The 19,132-nt window shown below is 40.8% G+C and overlaps 1 protein-coding gene across 15 annotated transcripts in view; it reads right to left on the bottom strand.

Annotated features, from left to right (window-relative positions):
• nfasca (neurofascin homolog (chicken) a) overlaps window positions 1-19,132 on the bottom strand; it is a 152,698-nt gene that overhangs the window by 20,601 nt on the left and 112,965 nt on the right. For 9 of the 15 annotated variants that reach the window (XM_038696458.1, XM_038696461.1, XM_038696466.1 and 6 more), the window contains 17 exons: window positions 18,810-18,953; window positions 18,095-18,206; window positions 17,739-17,905; window positions 16,158-16,305; window positions 15,326-15,450; window positions 13,817-13,861; window positions 13,013-13,114; window positions 12,367-12,564; window positions 11,507-11,577; window positions 10,892-11,114; window positions 10,550-10,665; window positions 10,214-10,424; window positions 9,806-9,928; window positions 9,297-9,470; window positions 7,388-7,414; window positions 4,026-4,280; window positions 3,228-3,350 (listed from right to left, as the gene is read on the bottom strand). In XM_038696458.1, the coding sequence (XP_038552386.1) occupies window positions 3,228-3,350; window positions 4,026-4,280; window positions 7,388-7,414; window positions 9,297-9,470; window positions 9,806-9,928; window positions 10,214-10,424; window positions 10,550-10,665; window positions 10,892-11,114; window positions 11,507-11,577; window positions 12,367-12,564; window positions 13,013-13,114; window positions 13,817-13,861; window positions 15,326-15,450; window positions 16,158-16,305; window positions 17,739-17,905; window positions 18,095-18,206; window positions 18,810-18,953 (2,364 nt within the window). The remainder of the gene's footprint in view (window positions 1-3,227; window positions 3,351-4,025; window positions 4,281-7,387; window positions 7,415-9,296; window positions 9,471-9,805; window positions 9,929-10,213; window positions 10,425-10,549; window positions 10,666-10,891; window positions 11,115-11,506; window positions 11,578-12,366; window positions 12,565-13,012; window positions 13,115-13,816; window positions 13,862-15,325; window positions 15,451-16,157; window positions 16,306-17,738; window positions 17,906-18,094; window positions 18,207-18,809; window positions 18,954-19,132) is intronic. The other 6 variants (XM_038696463.1, XM_038696465.1, XM_038696468.1 and 3 more) reach the window with 3 other exon arrangements.

The following is a 19,132-nucleotide window of genomic DNA, read 5'->3' as shown; positions in this document are numbered from 1 at the left end:
ACATTCAGCATAATGTACATTCCCACAGCACTAATTCCAAATACTGTTCATTCAGTAATTAAGTTCACTTGCCTCTACACTGTTTTGATTTGTGTTAAGCCACTTTCCTACAAAGTGTTCATGCCATTTTTATGTGTATATCATGTGAAAAGACCGGCTCACTTTTACTGCATAATAAGTCTTGTGAGTAATTTTATTCTTATAAATATATAGCTGTGTGACCATGTAGAAATTGTAGTATTTATGGCCACATCCTAAAAATTACTACCATTTCCTTTACTTTTGCTGGGGGGCAGGAAGCAGGCGAAGGGAGGATGATGGGAGGTGGGGGAGTGTCAGGGGCTCCCTGCCACTTAGAGTCAAAGCTTTCAGATTTCACCTTGGAGAATGGGGGATGGGTGGAGACCATTAGATCAACATCATTCCCCCTCTCCTCCCTCCCCTTCTCTTTCTGTTCATATTCAGACATCATTAAGAATTAAAGCCACTGCCCAAATAGGCCACATGAAAAATACATCCTCCCTTCTTTTCATCCTTGATCAAAGATCACAGACTGTTGAATAGGTAGGAAGCAATAACAGAGAAAGTAGTGCTGAACTATACCATGTCAACCACCTCTGTGACTGGAAAAGTAGGGATGATGTGATTTATTAAAGCAGGCTTCAAGAGTGCAAAACACATAATCCAAAGCAAAAACAAGCGATTATGGAAGCGTGGATGGCCCAAAAAGTGACACATTCAAACAGCCATTCATAAAAAGCAAGCGAAACAGCCCATTCACAGTACTGGTCCAACACGAGCCATTTCAAGCCAGGCAGCGTGTTGAAAAGAAACCATTGTGATGGTTAGTATTGACATGATGATGATGATCAACATTTTCCAACAACAAGACCATAGAGAGATAGAAAGAGTCAGACAGACAGCGGTATGTTGTACCTTCTGCTTTTTTAACAAAGTTCAAATGAAAACATCCGCCATTAGGTACAAATATTACATCCTAACATAAAAAGGGTGATAAAAAAACAACAACAGAGCAGAAGCTGCTGCTGCAGTTGAAGTTATGTCTGGTGAATTTATTACACGCACACGCACACGCACACACACACACACACACCCATATACCTAAAAGAAGATATAATTTTTTACCTATGTCCTTGTGTTTCCTCTCCCTCTTATTTTTGTCCTGCCAGCCTTAGAGCTCTCCTTTAAGGTTGTTTTGAAAATCAATGAGGCCACAATTTACCAAAACCCTTGAGTAAGGAATGGTGGGTCTACAAAAACCTGCCATTGAGCTGTAAATGGTGATTATTTCTAGTATTTCCATTATGGAGGGCTTGTAATTGAAATGCATCTAATTAAGATGCAGGGGGGAAACCATGGAGATTTCTGTAAATAAAGACGAACCGAACAGTTATCACACACTGCAATTTAAGATAGTGGGCTAGAGTGCTGTTTTTAGATCAAGTTGTCTTTCACATTCAATCATTTCTCTAATCTTGATCTTTGTCAAACTTAGGAAAAGTTGCTTAATGTGGAAATATACACTCACCTAAAGGATTATTAGGAACACCATACTAATACTGTGTTTGACCCCCTTTCGCCTTCAGAACTGCCTTAATTCTCTACGTGGCATTGATTCAACAAGGTGCTGAAAGCATTCTTTAGAAATGTTGGCCCATATTGATGGATAGCATCTTGCAGTTGATGGAGATTTGTGGGATGCACATCCAGGGCACGAAGCTCCCGTTCCACCACATCCCAAAGATGCTCTATTGGGTTGAGATCTGGTGACTGTGGGGGCCATTTTAGTACAGTGAACTCATTGTCATGTTCAAGAAACCAATTTGAAATGATTGGAGCTTTGTGACATGGTGCATTATCCTGCTGGAAGTAGCCATCAGAGGATGGGTACATGGTGGCCATAAAGGGATGGACATGGTCAGAAACAATGCTCAGGTAGGCCGTGGCATTTAAACCATGCCCAATTGGCACTAAGGGGCCTAAAGTGTGCCAAGAAAACATCCCCCACACCATTACACCACCACCACCAGCCTGCACAGTGGTAACAAGGCATGATGGATCCATGTTCTCATTCTGTTTACGCCAAATTCTGACTCTACCATCTGAATGTCTCAACAGAAATCGAGACTCATCAGACCAGGCAACATTTTTCCAGTCTTCAACTGTCCAATTTTGGTGAGCTCTTGCAAATTGTAGCCTCTTTTTCCTATTTGTAGTGGAGATGAGTGGTACCCGGTGGGGTCTTCTGCTGTTGTAGCCCATCCGCCTCAAGGTTGTGCGTGTTGTGGCTTCACAAATGCTTTGCTGCATACCTCGGTTGTAACGAGTGGTTATTTCAGTCAAAGTTGCTCTTCTATCAGCTTGAATCAGTCGGCCCATTCTCCTCTGACCTCTAGCATCAACAAGGCATTTTCGCCCACAGGACTGCCGCATACTGGATGTTTTTCCCTTTTCACACCATTCTTTGTAAACCCTAGAAATGGTTTTGCGTGAAAATCCCAGTAACTGAGCAGATTGTGAAATACTCAGACCGGCCCGTCTGGCACCAACAACCATGCCACGCTCAAATTTGCTTAAATCACCTTTCTTTCCCATTCTGACATTCAGTTTGGAGTTCAGGAGATTGTCTTGACCAGGACCACACCCCTAAATGCATTGAAGCAACTGCCATGTGATTGGTTGATTAGATAATTGCATTAATAAGATCCTTCAGGTGAGTGTATATATCAGCTCCTTTAAAACTACCTGAGTCAGGGTGGCTTTTTTGCCACAAGGGGGCATGAACTCCACAACAAGCTAGAAATAACATACATTTGGCAAATTGTGGCCTTATAAAGTTGATAGGGCTAACACTGTGAGCTGAAAGATGCAGAAACGCTCCACAGCTGATGGGAACTACAGAGTTGGTGACGACTCTCTCTCTCGCCACAAACAATAAAACTACATCATACCTAGTTATTTGACCCATTGTTCTTATAAAAGATACTGATCAGGTACTGGTCAAGCCAAAATTGTAGAGTGAACTGGATTCTCATTCAACGTCCCAACAATTGAATCCATGTTAGATGTGTTTTGGCTGCTCTCTGAAATAATGCCCTACTCTTTGTACGTAGCATCATCTTCTGACCGTCTTACATTATTTTAATTAAGTCCAGATCTAGCTTTAGGTTTCAATAGCTCAACGTGGGCTTGGTCTGGTTTCTTACTGTCCAGTGTGAACTCTAGCACAAACTCGCTGCTGCCGGCCGGGAAGTTGTGTCTCCAGCTGACGTTAGCGTAGTTACTGTTAGGCTCCACCGTCAGATTCCAGATCTCCCGCCCAGGGGCCACTACACAAGGGTGGAGGGGTCAGGGGTAAAGGGTTAAAGGTCAGGGGCAAGGGGCAGAGAGGGCACAGTTACAACAACCAGACACAGGGCTCCATTTAGACCAATGCATGGTGCTAGCACTAAGGCGCTAAGGGAGTCTTCCAAAAAAAAAAATTGTTATCCTGATCACGGCCCGCTCAAAACCAGAAGTAAATTTAACATGTTCATGTACAGAAAATTCACCCATAAGAAAATCTGAGGATTTTTCGATTCATGAAACGCTTGGTTGTAGTGCTTACTTCTGGTTTAGAGTGGACTCCAATACGAACTGAACCTAAAAAACAACTCTGAAAATCCTCATTACCTGAAACAGGCGACCCTCAACACTCACAAACTGTTGATGGGTACTCTCTTCAAGAGCTTTACATTCTTGACATCCATTTATTTTTTTTTAAAAGTTTGGATTCTCACTTCCTGACCAGGAGGATAGTTGCTGGCTACATGCCAATATGCTGAAATAATTTCCCACTTTTTGTACAGCAGGTACAGCACAGCTTATCAGAATGCAGCCCGGATGTAGTTTCCTGTTTCGTCAGGTGGGAGAAAGCAATCGTCTTTTTATATCCATGAAGTGCCATTCATGGTCAACTAAAACACTAGAAAGACAGTAAAAACCACAATGGGAGCAACATGTACCAAACACGTTCTGATCTCTACGCTTGGTGGTGACCGGCACAGGAGGTGTGGTGGTAGTGGTCGCCTCAGTTGTAGTGGTTGTAGAAGGAGTAGTAGTAGTAATAGTAGTAGTAGGAGTAGTAGAGGTTGTAGTTGTAGGGGTGGTAGAAGTTGAGGTACTAATGGTTGTAGGAGTGATGGTAGTAGGAGGAAGAGGAGCAAGAGGAGGAGCAGTAGGAGTGAAAGCTGAACCCACAGAGGCATCGGTTAGCTCGACTACAAGGAGGTAGGAGAGAGCAAAGGGTTAAAGACAAGGCAGCAGGAACATCAAACAGGTAGAAAGTCAATGAGGCCCGGCGCTAAAACACAAGGAATTCCCCACAAGAAGCTCTCATCCTGAGTCAATAAATGATCCCAGTGTTCATCACACCTCATCTCTGTTGGGATCCTCACACTTCCCTGCATAGACTTAGATTCCAATGCCACCAAGAGGACAAATGCTGATATTACAACGTGACTGTTACATTGTGCTTCTTTGAAAAAGGATGGTAAATAATGTTTGTTATTTTAATTTCATCATGTTTTTTGGCTGCATTTAAAGAGACACTCCACTGGCTTTACAAATAAAGGTATTAGTGTCTAATACAGTGTTTTTTGAATTGACATGACTTTCTAAAGTTGTTGAAAACCCCCCAATGAGATCAGCATCATTACTGTGCTATAAGTTGCATTTTGGGAAAGTGCAGTATTTTCCCCCATACTGCGAACTAAAAAGCATGATATCTCAACCTCTGCTGCTTCCAAGTTTTTTTTTACTTTATGGAAGTTCAATACTACATTTCTGGAGTGCCCCATAAAGTAGTTTTCCTCTCTGGTATTGAGCTAAAAGTTAGGTTTTATTTCTTGAAGGACCTATTTACAGAGTCCTTCACACATTTACAGACACCTCTTTCACACACACCAGTGAGGGGAAAATGCAACACATTTTATGCACATTTCATTCAGCGTCTGTCATTTTAGTCAAAACTGCAATGACAGTCCTTGTATCTGCCTACTTTTCATTTTCTTTTTGACAAATACAGTCATCTGTTCTTCTTGAAGCCTAATCATCACTTGTGAGCCAAGCTTTAAATATGGGCTATTTAGAGGACTTGGCAGAAAAATCAGAGCAGTTGGTGTGGCATCAACCAACCAAAATGTGTCAGTAATGTATCACAAACAGTATCTAGTATCAAAGACTATCAAAACAAAGTCCTGTATGGTCGCATTAAATTCTTTTTCAGGTCATGTTTACCTGATTGACCGATTAGATAGTAAATGATTTAACTTACTTTTACACATTTTAGCCTGTTTTAGACCCAAAAATGGCTGTTTGAATTTAGACAACTGTAAACAATGATTTAAGAAATTTTGCTTCTTTTGTTAATGTTTATATTCCTCAAAGCAGGTGTCAAGAAAATGTTGGTATCTGTAGCAAATCTTAGGAATTAAACTGGCACTGGTATTGAAAAACTGCACCCAGCCCTGGTCTTTACTATTTCTACTTTTGTGACACTATGGTGCCCCCGTGTGGGGGTCAGGCCTCCCTCAGATTGGGAGCCAGCACATTCTTTTCCACTGATGTCCACTTGTTCACTCTTACTGTACCTTGAGCGTGAGGTAATCTCCAGCCAGTGAAGGGTCCCACTGCTGATGCACTCACCCCAGACATTTCCCTCATAAAACAACCCAAAACCCCAGCCAGCATGCTTGTATCACCAGGCTGAATGCCAAGCATACTCTCAACCCACCGTGCGAGGGAAAAAGAAAGAAGGATGGGATGATAGAAACATCAGCAGGTTCAGAAGCCATTACAGCCCAATGAGGTGCCTACCTCAGTTCAGCCCACAGCTTCAAGCCACCTTACCTGTAATCCCCAGTAGATTATGTGTAGCTGACCAGATGAACAGAAGCAATGGATAAAGATGGCAGAGTGACATGACTTTTGAATAAGCTCAGAAGCACGATGACCAAGCCAGTGAGTGAGTGTGCAAGCCAAATGCTGATGGAGTTTTTTATTTGTGATTTCCAGAAAACTCATCAAGTCACATCCTTCATCAAAATGTTTCCCCGTATTGACATTCTGATGCAAGGACAAGCATCTCCTCACGTTATCATGACATTGCATCCAGTGAAAATGACAAAAACGTTTTAGAAACAAGTTACAAGCTACACAATGCTGACTTGTGTCTCATGGCAGACGGGAGGAGGCAGTGATCCTGTGAGATTGTTTTGTAAAGGTGCGCCATCAGGGACTAGCTCAGAAATCAGAGTTTTAAGGTCAATATTAATACAAACGGCTTGAAGGAGGATACAACAGAAGCTGTCAGGGTGTGAGCCCGGATCATGAAGACCATCTGGTAGAAATGTAAACTGCGTGAAATATGTTAGTACGTGATATGTTACATTTTCATATAACTGGGCTGTATATTCCATTCACTAAATGTGTGAATCATAAAAGATACAAGTGTATTCAAAGCCAATGATGACCTGAGCATGTTGAGAGGGCCTCGTCAATCCCTGACAGCACACAACAGCAGACAAACTGCAGCTTTACACACAGGGAAGATGGAGAGATAAGGAGAGGCAGACGAGAGATGAGAAAAAAAAAGAAAAACAAACATAAACAGCAGTTCAGTCCAACAGCAAAAGACATAGACTGATGTGTTTTCATCTCATCATCATTACGAATGTGATGATTTGGGGATGTTTACAGTTGCTAAGACAGAGTAAGAAAAGCTTTCCTTATTGGCTGGGCACCTTGTAAAGGGCTTTGATGATTATTTATGACATTTTGAGATGAATCTACTGTCTGCTGTTAAATTAACTAACACAAATAAAAATTGGATCTTAATCCTCATCAGTCATTTTTTTCCCAGTAAACTATTAAAGCACTCTATTTGTTCATAACTTGCTCATTCTTTTACAAGCACAAAAGTTCATTCTTAAAGTGAAAATTAAAAAACCACCTCGAGGTCCAGCATTCCTCTGAGTTTCCAGCTGTATCACGCAGTCTTGTAATGGAAATGGATCCGACATGCAAGCCAAGCCATGACATAATATAATAATATATAGCATCACTGCTGATCTTGCATGTCAACAGACCCATCTGAGGAAATTTGTGCTAATCCAAATGGGGTTAAAACTAGTTTAGCAACTCCATCTCTGGCCTGCCAGTGTGAGCTGCATGGGGTGGTAGAACTGCGCTTTAGTGAACATAACAATGAAGGAGGACTGCACTGCTGCTTAGTGATAAGATGAACAGATAAAGAGAGAGAAAACATGGAGGATTGGGGTGGGGAAAGGCGACAGGCAGACACACTGTGCTTCTCATTCCCCATTACCTAGACCTGTAGCGTCAGTAAAGTTTTCTGCCAACAAAAGGAAAAAAAGAGAAGGGGAGTCAGGAGAGAGGGGAGAGGTGTAAGAAAGAGAAGGACAACAAGTACGAGAGTGGCTGGAAGGTCGGATATTCTCACTTACCACTAATGGTATCTAACAATGCGATCTGTCCAGGTTTTGAGATCTCTGCCTGTCAAACTATCCAATGGAAAATAGTCCAGATGTAAAGTGTTTACAGAGACGAATGTGGATTACCCAGTACACGGACACACACTGTTTGTGGAAAGAGATTTCACTGTTCAATTTTTCAAATACAATTTTGGTTGCGTGAGCAGCACAAACAAAATTCCATTCACCATTGTATTGTGGTGGACTCAGAAACTTGGACATAAAAAAATTAAACTGCATTGCTAGATACCACCAGAAGTTTTTCCAAATATTGGTGAAGCAACCCTTTAAAATAACCAGGTATACTTTCATTCTTTCATTTCTGACAGTAAAATATCAGCACATTGCTGTACCTTGAATTTATGCAAAAGTTGATAACATGAGTGGCTAGTGGTGGATTCTGATCTTCTGATCTGCTGTGTGTCAGTGTGTTTGTTTGTGTGTGTCACAATGTTGCTGCATTGATAATATCATCCATCAGAGAAAGACCAGTTCTTTCTCCATCTGATACCCTAACAAAGAGATCTGTGTTCGCAAAGGGCTACAACCTCTCTTACTTTCTATTTCTATGTCTCTCTGTCTCTCAGAAACACAGGTTCCAGTAATTCACAATGTAGACACACTATCGAACCAATCTAGTTCCCATCCAGAGACAAAAAGGCTGGAAAGGGTGTAATACATAGACACAAAACAGCAGAGTGAGGGTTCAGAGTCTTGTGTTAGGAAACAAAATGCTAGACACACTGTGTGTAAGGAAATTTTCCAGTAACTCTAATGACAAACTAGGACAGAAACAAATTTGTTGATGCTCTAAAAACTCTTTGAATATTTGTTTCAGGCAAGTTTCAAGTCTGCAAGTTGATTTGTGTTGTGAAATGTCTTAAAAGGATAAAACTAGTGTTACTCTGTATTATTCTTATCGTCCCTCAGTACTTTCCAACGTTCCTATTCTGTGGCAACCCCAAGCCAACTTGTTCCCATTGAAGATGTAAATCTTTAAAAACAGCTCACAAAAATGTAGTGCCATTTCTAAAAAAGGAACAAGATTAAATATTTATGTCAATAATATTTATGCCAATGGCATAAAAGGCACTGAATTCAACAAAGGAGCTTTACGACACAGATGAAGAAGATACAGTATATCAGGCTTTGGATACGCACATAATAAATGTAAATGCTCTGTATAGGACATTTCTAGTCTTTGCAACCACTACATCGCATTCACCATTCACACACTGAGCCTAAGTGCTCAAACAGAAACTAACATTCACTCATACACTGGCGGAACAGCCACCAGGGGCAATTCAGAGTTCAGTATCTTGCCCAAGGACACTTCGACATGCAGCCTGGAGGAGCCGGGGATTGAAGCGCAGACCTTCCGTTAAACCGGAAACCCGCTCTACCTCCTGAGCCACAGCCGTCCTTACTTCTCAAAAGTTTAAATTTATTGTTAGTTTGGGTCTTTTCATGGGATTTATTGACAATATATATAAAGACAAAAGTTATGGTTTGATTCTTTTTTTGGCTCTTTTGAACAAAAAACTAGTCAACTATTTCATTTCTTTCTTTTTTTAACTGAAGTGAAGTGGTTGCATTGAAAACCTTGGTTTCAATGGAGAGTTTTATTGTTTCAGATGCATCTTCAACAACAAGAGGGGCAAGCCTTAACAAGAATACTATTTCTTTGGAGGCACTGAAATTGAGTTTTTTGGCAAACAAATGGTCAAATGTAGAAACGCTCACCTTCATTGGCGAAGTGTGGGGACTCCTCAGCAAAGACCTCCCCTGCTCCCACCTGGGTGAGCGCTGACAGGTAGAATTTGTAGCGGGTAGATCGGTCAGGCAGGCGGAAGGTGAACTCTGTCACATTAGGAAGGAAAGTTTCCACCTGGAGACGACCAACCCTGGAGCCATTGACTACACACAAGCACATTCACAGAAGAATGACAGAGGACAGATGGGTTGGCTTGCTATCAGATTATTCACATATCACATGAAATGGAAATAGTGCTAGCCTTTTAACTATGAGCTTCCTCCTCACAGTTATTCCTTCTGACCAACAACATTTTACTAAACTTCTAGCTATTACCCAAACTTGAAATGATGAAACAAAGCTAATGTCTAAAGGCTCACCCACACTTATACAGCTCATACTGATGAAGCAAGTTAAAGAAAGCTTTCTGTCTGAAGGTTTGAAAGTTTGCATGTATGTGTGGGAATTATTAAGTTTTGGACAAATCAGAAAAGCTCACCTGTTTGGTACCTGAGCTGGTATCCAATCAGAATGCCATTGGGCTCAAGAGGTTTGTCCCATTCCAAGTGGATTGTGTCAAAATTTCTCCGGTTAATCCTGAAGAACCTTGGCGCATCCGGCACTGCCAACACACACACACACACAAAATCCCACAAACAGTAAGTAAAGTAAAGAGAAGAGAAGAGGATAAGGACAGAGGGGAAATCTCTACTTCCATAGTGCCAAAATATCTCTCAAAATGCAAAGTCAATGCTTTTTCCTGACAAGACATTATGGTCTCAAAAGCAAATTTTACTTTTAAAGTGCAATAATATGCTACCTTTGGCTCAGAACACTTTTGTGAAACTACATGCGATGTCAGCCTCTCTTGGATGTAATGTTTTAGATGTGAGGGCTGCGTCCTCACCTCCCTCCTTGGTGGTGAATTCCACCGTGTTGCTGGGTGGACTTTCAAAGCGGTTGTTGGCCACAACCATGAACATCTTGTATTTAGAGTAGGGCACCAGGTCACTGAGAATGCCAGACGGCTCGGCCATGGTGCTGTAGAAACCTGTGGTCTTCTTCTTTTTACTGACCACCAGACCCGGAACCAGACTGGACTCACGCCAGTAGTACAGCTGCGAGGTAGAAGGGGAAAGGAGAGGTAAAAAAAAGGGCGGAGGAGGGTGAGAAATTGAGAATTAGTCTATTTTTAGACCAACTCTTTAATCAGTTCTCATTAGAGAAATACAGCCAGGCTCACTCTGTACTCCTTGAACTCTCCCTGCAAAGAGTTTAGGTCCACAGGCTTCCAGTGGATGTTAGCCTTGGTGTTGTCAACCTTTGACACCCGCAGGTCAGTGGGAGCATCGGTGGGCTCTGAACACACAAAAAGGGGCACAGTATGTGTGAATAGTCGAAATACTTTGTTTTTGTTTATGCAGGAATTCCCTCAGAGATGCCCTTTTTGCTTTGCAGAAATTGCGCTAGTGACTTCAAAAAGTTTTTATCAGCCTGAAAAGCATCAACACAAAAGATCAACCTGCTTTAGTCCAAAAATCTATGGTGTCTTTGACAAGCTGATATCTAGTGTGTATCTACTTACTGTCCTCTCCAGAGTATCCAATGACCACGTTGGACTCAGGTCCTGGTCCAAACTCATTCCTGGCCTGGATTTTGATCTCATAAGGCACGTAGGTTTCTGTGTTGTGGATAACATGTTTAGACCCCACCGTGGTCATATTACTCCACTCCTCTCCCAAATCCTTCCGTCTCCACCACACGTTGTAGTGCAGGTTTGGGCCATTTCTTTCTAGATCAAGCAAAGGCTGGAAAAAACAAAAGTAAAGTATGTAAGATTCTTTTTATATATTTCATTTTGCCTGTTCAAATTTTTTTTGTGTATATGTAAGATGTGAAAACATATGAGAAGAAAACTCATATCATACCCAATTAGCCAAGGCCAAATTATTTGGCAAAAATTTAAGTAATAGTTTTTTTTCTCTGAAAAAACCTTTTTTATCTTACTCACATACTATACTACTGCTACTGTTACTACTGTCTTTAGGCTACTGGATTTTATTTTCACAGTTCCATTCATGATCATGATAAAGAGTACACACACTCTTTGTGTTATTGTCAGTCTTTATAATTGCATAACAGACAATAAATTCCACAGGAGTCTTACAAATTGTAATTTCCTGCTTCATACATGTCTTACCTCCCAGGTGATCTCCATATTGTCCTTCTTGGAGCCCCATCCTCGTAGACCTCTGGGAATGGCATCTGGGGCTTGTTTTAACATAACAAAATTCACTCAGATTGGGCAACATCAACTCCAACATACACCATGTCTGCAGCTTAAAACCGGAACCTGAGTCTGTACTAATTTTAAGTAAGGAACTACAAACTACACAGCCAACCCATGTGACTATTTCATAGGGGCTCCCCAAGTGTTTAGAGTAAGTGTGTAGTGTAAGTTTTTTTCAGTAGCCCGCGATTAAAATGTTTCATTTATTTATTTTTATATCCCCCCCAAGTGTTTATTTTAGAGTAACCAATTAATTTCCTAGCAAGGATGTATTATTAGAGCACAATAATTGTTACTTTATTTTACATCTACCATGGAGATTTTTTCCCCTGCATCCACGAGCAAGTGGCCCCAGCTGGGAGACAACAACCTGGTGTGAAGGAATATTCCTTCTTCAGCAGTAATGTCACACAGGATTTCCCCAAGGTCACATTAGGGGCATTTGCTGAGCAAGCCAAATGTGACAGCCTGTGGCTCTCCAAAACAACTCAATCTGTCTCTCCTCTCTGTCTGTTCTGTCCATCTCCTGGGTAACCCATGGTCAAGATTATCTTTATCAGACAGAAAGACATTCTGACACTTGCCCTACTTCAAAAAGGTCCAAACTGTTCCAAAAAAATGTAGGTAAGTAGTCGAAGCCCTTAGTCAGCTAAATCATAATTTTCATGTAAAGTACATGAAATGTTCCTAATTTGAAGGCAGGAAAAGTCACGCGTCTTCAAACACACAAAACCATATTATTTTGGACGAGCGTGTGTGGTGATTCTCACCAGCTCCACTGGTCTTGTATCGTGGCGAGGGGGCACTGGGCTGACTCTGACCCACTGCGTTAATGGCGATGACCCTGAACTGGTAGTTGACGAATGGGGCGAGCTGTAGAATGACTGAGTTGAGGTCTCCGGGGTAAGTGGACAGGTCCTGCCACCTGCCTGGCTCCCAGCGGTCCTCCTCAAACTGGACCAAGAATTCTGCAGAGACATATAACTGGCTTGAGAAAAAGGACGTCCACTTAGTGAAATGTGAAGGGGTTCAGTGGGTTTTCTAGGTTTTCTAGGTCTTCAGTAATTCCTGTATAATGTCATTTTAGCTCCTCATCTCCACTTTAGTTTGTTTAATGACCATATTGCATTAATTTTACAAACCTTCCTATAAATACAGATTATAAGATTAATAATTAGATTTTATGAGTAATAGGCACCCAAATCATATTTCTCTGATGGATTATAATTATTACTGAAGCAATTAGGTACATTTTAATGACTCTTTCTATTTCAGCATCCCTTCATTATCAGTTCTTTCCTGTGCTTGGCGACCCGAGACAAACTCTAACCCTTCACCTTTTAGCCTTTACTTTTCCAGGATATGTCCTGGAGAGGTGGGAGAATACAACCATGTGAAGAGTGCATCTATACTGACGTGTGATTGTGCTCCTGTGGTCGTTTCCGGGGATCCAGGTGAGGCGAACGCTGCGGGCTGCTGGGTCAGATAGGTCCAGATCCATGGGAGGGTCTGGACGGTCTGCAGAGAAACAGGGAATAACCTGACCTCAGATGTGGCAAACACACACTGTACTGGACATACAAGAATAGGCATGCTGAAACACACCTGTCACATATACTGTACAATGCCATTTATTGTCATAATCAGTCCTTCAAGCTTATGGTTAAAATATACTTTTTTTGTTATAACACCCCGCATCACCTCTACATCCCCTCCCAGTTCACTGCTGGTGCTTTGAAACAGTTCACAGTTGAATGTAAAAATCAACAGTTTCTCATGTTTCAGGAAATTGTAAATATATGGAGAAGAAAATGAGGAAAAATGAGAAAAACTACTCTACTAATTACAAAAACAAACAACTTGATGATGATGAGTAGCAAATATTGCAACAAACTGGACATTATGAATGATCTGGACAAACATTTTCAGACTTAGTATGAGATTAAATTACTTGACAGCATGAATTGTGGTGCATGCATATAAAAATCCATTCTGAATTTTAAAAGGTCTTTCCTCTCAAAAAGAATCTTTGTAATATAATAAAATAATATTCATTATAAAAGTATAATATAAATCTTATATTATAAAACAGGCACACGTTGATATAGAGGTAGAGAACAAGTAAAAAAGTAAAACAATAAAAAGACAAAATAAACAGGGAAGAAAACTATGACAGGAAAGAAAAGAAAAACAAAGATTTCCATCCGAGCCGTGTGTTACCTGGAGGCAAGGCACTAGAGACTGAGGGGTTGAGGGAGGCTTCCTCTGTGGGGCAGGGTCAAGGAGCAGGAAGTAGGTATAAAGGTTAGAGTTTGCAGGTTAGTCTACCAGCCAGTCGACAGCAAGCGAGAACAACTGTTAATTTGTCACTTTCTATTAACATCAAGTCAGCTTCACTAAGCTCCAGTTTGAGCCGCTCATGCAAGCATTGTTTTACAGATGAGACTTTGGCATTGATAAATGAGTCACAGATATTGAGCCAGTTTTCCTCAAAAAGTAAACTTTGGAGAACCCAGCAACTCAATTGAGAGTAATATTTTCTGAAGACATGTCAGCGACATGTCTGTTTTATGATGTTCACATTTTTTTTTTTTTTTTTACCAAACTTCCTTTGACTCACTGTCATTAATGCTAAAGTATCACATGTCAAAACAATGGTCACATAGGATGTCCAAACTGAGTGTACAGCTTCGCTACAGCACTTTCTTCACAGCACTACAGTGTCTCAATATGCTACATGCAAATAGCTGAATCAATGGGAGCAGAGTTACTGTAAAGTTAGCCAGCTAAGTATTTTAGTAAACTACAGTAAAACATGCGAGGTTTCCATTTGAAGGCATAGAGCTGAAAAATAGTACAGTGTCAAGACATTTGAAAAAGAAATCACCACCAACAAAAATAGTTTAAAATTAATAGTGAGTGTGGGCTTGTTTTACTATATTCGTGGAGTACAAAAAACAGGATTCCACTATACTTGTGGGGTCCGACAGCTTTGTGGGAACCAAAATGCTGGAGTTTCAAGGCTTTTTGAGGGTCAAGATTTGGTTTTAGGGTTCAGATTAGAATTAGGTTAAGGTCAGGGAAGTAGTTGTCATGGTTAAGGTTAGAGTAAGGGGCTAGGGAATGCATTATGTCAATGATGGGTCCCCATGAAGAGGTGCCACAAGGCTATATGTGTGTGTGTATGTGTTTAGTCTTAAGAAAAGAAGCTCTTGCAAACTGCTCTTGCTCAGCATTACAATTTATTTATCATATTAACGTTTCAGTCCCTTCATTAAGGCTGGTGTTTTAAACACAATAGGCTGGTGTTTTCATTCATCAGATTAGCAATTTAAGTAAATATTCTTGTAGATAGACTTTATTATGTCATATTGTCTCACATGTTCCTGTTTTTCTTTAAATTTTCTTATATGTTGAAAACAATGATTGTACATTGTGCATATGTCGCTGTCAATTACTGAGAGACACTCCAACAGGATAGCTCCTGCACCTGAGATAGTTGGTTGTGTGAATTTCTCCTTTGAAAAAAAGTCACAACATTTAACTGGCAGCTGTAGTTAATAGCTAAAGGTTTTACATACACAAATTGATACTGTGTGATAGATTAGTTAAAATTACAAAAAGATACAGTGACATATTAGGGTTTGGAGAACTTTTTATGCACAACTCTTTTGTATATTCAGTTTAAATATGTAATTTGTTCCAGCACTGTTCTGTATGCGAGGGTACCTAACACAGTGAGGCGGGCTGAGGCTGAGTCCTGGTCTATCTCAGATTTAACAGTGCAGGTGTACGTTCCCTCATCGCCCTCATTCACATTGGGAATGGTCAGCGAGTCCTCGTCTTTCCTCAGCCTGGGTGACAAACAGAAAGAAAGGATTGGTTGTTATACATTGAGCTACTGTATGTTCCTGTTGGATGCATTAACTCTTGGAGTTGACTTGTGATTACGTTGGTATTTCAATATTAATTTCCTTATTTCCAAATCAATATACCCCACCATGTATACAACATGAAATACTGGTATGTAAGGCAATCTTCCTTACAGTTGACTTTAAATATACTAATGTCTCACAAAAGGATGTGTTTATATGCCATCACTGGACTTGTGTTACCCATATTACCCTGCCATTCAGTATAGCCCACCATGTAACTGTACAACAAAAATTACATTTATTAATGCTATAGCTGTCTGAATTACAGCAGTAAATGAAAATGACTAAAAGGCAACTATAATTGTCAATGTAATTAAAAATAAAAAATCAACTTCACAGCTGTTTAGGTGTTTCTCTAGAAAACCCCATTTTTGGGTGGGGCAACTGTGACATGAGCCACGTTATAGAGGTAGTGTGGTGAGAAGGTTAAGTGAAAAAATAAAATCTCAATATTTCACTTAATCACAGACAAACCAGAGACTAATGCTCCATGAATATGCATTTTCTTAAATAAAGGGGTATGCAGTAAACAAACATTTACTCACGTTAAAATGATACCTTTGCTTAGAAGAGATTTTTTCTCTATTAAAACACTGATGTTTTAGGGTCAGTGTAGGTGCTGTTACCTCCATCCCAGGTAGAGAGGCTTGTCATCCTTTGTCCAGGCCACAGTAATGGGTAGGCTGGGATCTGACTTCACCTTACAGTCAAAGCGAGCCGTGGAGCCCCTGATGGCTGTCTGGTGCTCTGGGGCGCGGACTATTCCAGTTGGCTCTGAGTTGGAGTGAGGTGGAAGAGGAACCCATACACACACGCACATGCTACATGAACTTGCAAATTTAGATGAAAATCAGTGAAAGGTGAACATGTGTCTGATGACTGACACCGTAGAGTTGGATGTTACGCAATCATTTCCAAAAAGCTCTCTCACACCAATATACTATTTACTTACTTTATTTGCAATCATAGCTCCTAAAACTCTTTCTTTTATTGTTTAAGCAAGTGAACAAAATCTGCCCTGGGCAATCTCCTAAAAATAAATCCATACAGAATATATTTGTGCATTTACAAGTGCATTTTATATAAAATGGAATGGTACCAGTGTTAAAGTTTAGTCCTTTGTCCACTCCAACACCCCATCCTCCTCTGTACACCTTTAGTGCAGCATAAGAACAATTGGGGGGAGGGGCTAAAGATGATCATCTCTTTTTGCTATTTATCTTAAAATTAGCCATACCAATATAAACCGCGCTACTGCTGAATGACTGAAGCTAAGCATTTTTGGGCTTAGCCAGTAGCTGGATGGGAGACCTCCTGGGGAAACTAAGTTGTTGCAGGAAGAGGTGTTGGGGGGGCATTCTAGCCTCTGGTCCTAATAATAAAATCCCAGTGCAGTGATGGGGACACTGTGCTGTAGGAGCTGCCGTCCTTCAGCTGAGACGTTAAACTGAGGTCCTGACTCATTGTGGTCATTAAAGATCCCATGGCACTTGTCGCAAAGAGTAGGGGGTTACCCGGTGTCATGGCAAAATTCCCTACCTGTCTTTCACCATCTGGCCATCTAATCATCCCCTGTGGTAATTGGCTCAATGTTTCTCTCCCTCTCTGCCTCAAGCTGATGTGTGGTGAGCGTTCTGGCGCTAAATGGCTGCCGTGCATCACCCAGGTGGGTGCCACACATTGGTGGTGGTTGAGGTGAGCCACCCCCACTTCACTGTGAAGCGCTTTGAGTTTCCATGATAAAGCGCTATATAAATGTAATGCATCATAATTATTATTATTATTATTAAATGAAAAGTTACATCATCACCTTGGACCAGATTAGTTCACCTGTTTTAATTTTTTTCAGTTCAGTTCCACACTGAATGCTAGGATTGATCTTTTTGTAGTGCAATGTATTAAACAGAAGATAAGGCACTTTAATTAAAGGCACAAGAGATTTGAATATAATGTAACAGCACAATCTATTTGGCACAAGGAAAGAAAATCATATCATTTTTCACATATTTCATCTGACATGAAATGGGAATATAAACCCATGAACCCTGTTGGAAGTGGTTTTTGTACATGTAGACTGCACATCATACCTTGTGACTCCATATTAACACGTCACTGTGTGGTTGCAAGATGATTACTTAGTTTTTACATTTGTTGTGAGTTTGGATGCTGAGTAATAACAGGAGTGCAGCAGTGATGTAATGTCTGACCTTTGACCTCCAGGCGGACCTGGTTCTCTGCTGTGCCCAGGATGCTGTTGGCCACACAGGTGTAGGTGCCCTCGTCTTCTACTCTGGCCCGTTTGATCTCTAGAGTGCCGTTGATGTAAACACGGTACTGACCGCCGTCCAGCCCACTGCCCTGTCCATTCTTAAACCTGTACACATAGAAAAAACATATAGGCATGGCTAAAAAAAACTGAAACTATTAACTAGTAAATTCAACAACAGTATAGGTTTATGAAATCAGCTTCTTGCTCAATGACACATGGATGTAAGATTTCAGAGGATAATGCCCAAACCAGTATTTTTAAAATTAAGTAAATAAAGAAACATTAGATGCTCACCAGCGTAACTCTGGTAGGGGGGAACCAAAGAAAGGACAATCCAGGAAGGTGCGGTTGTTCTCGATGACTTTAATTAGCTGGTTTTTAGGGCCAAGCATCCTCGGAGGCATATCTGCAAAGACAGGGTGGATCACACCTTTGCCGCTTCTTCACTTATAACAACTGCACGTCAGGGAGTATTTTACATTTGTAAAGTGATGCAAAATCTAAGAGCGCAAGGCAAGTTTGACTTCACATTTCTACAGTATCTCACAAAAGTGAGTACACCCCTCACACTTTTGTAAATATTTATATCTTTTCACGTGACAACACTGAAGAAATGACACTGCTACAATGTAAAGTAGTGAGTGTACAGCTTGTATAACGGTGTAAATTTGCTGTCTCCTCAAAATAACACATCACACAGACATGAATGTCTTAACCTGCTGGCAAGAAAAGTGAGTACACCCCTAAGTGAACATGTCCAAATTGGGCCCAATTATCATGAAATCACTTTTTTTGAGATACTGTATGTAGAGAAAATGTCATTTGTACTTATTTCACACTGCAATCAAAACCTGAACAAACCAATTTTAGATTGTTACAATGAAAATTCAGGGCACCACCAGCTGGGGAAGAGCGAAGTTAAGGTATACAGAGAGATGTAACACTCCCAGCCAATGTTAGTTACTGCTCTTTTACATTTCAAAATCGACCTCTGCCCCCTCAGTCTCACCAAGGACGCTGACGAAGGCGTTGGCCAGCAGATAGCCATGCTGGTTGGAGGCGTTGCACTGGTAGACGGCGCTGCTTCCCATCTGCACCGAGCGAAAGATGATTGTGTCACCCAGCACTTGTCTGCTCAGGCTGGGGGGAGAGCCTTGCGGGGTGGGTTAGAAGAGAGACAGTGATGAAAATAAGACAAAAGAATAATAAAACTTAAATCATCAGTGATTAATTTTAGACTTTTAACTCGGTAAGTCTTGACAGATCACATTCACAGGCCCAACAATAGCTGTTTTTGTCAATGTTTATGGATCTACAGAATAAATTACTATT

The sequence above is a fragment of the Micropterus salmoides genome, unplaced genomic scaffold (genome assembly GCF_014851395.1).
Source record: "Micropterus salmoides isolate LMB-PRFRI ecotype aquatic unplaced genomic scaffold, ASM1485139v1 Ms_hic_scaffold_4, whole genome shotgun sequence".
NCBI lineage: Eukaryota > Metazoa > Chordata > Actinopteri > Centrarchiformes > Centrarchidae > Micropterus > Micropterus salmoides.
Note: the sequence above shows the minus strand (reverse complement) of the source record. Positions and strands in the feature narration are given on the sequence as shown.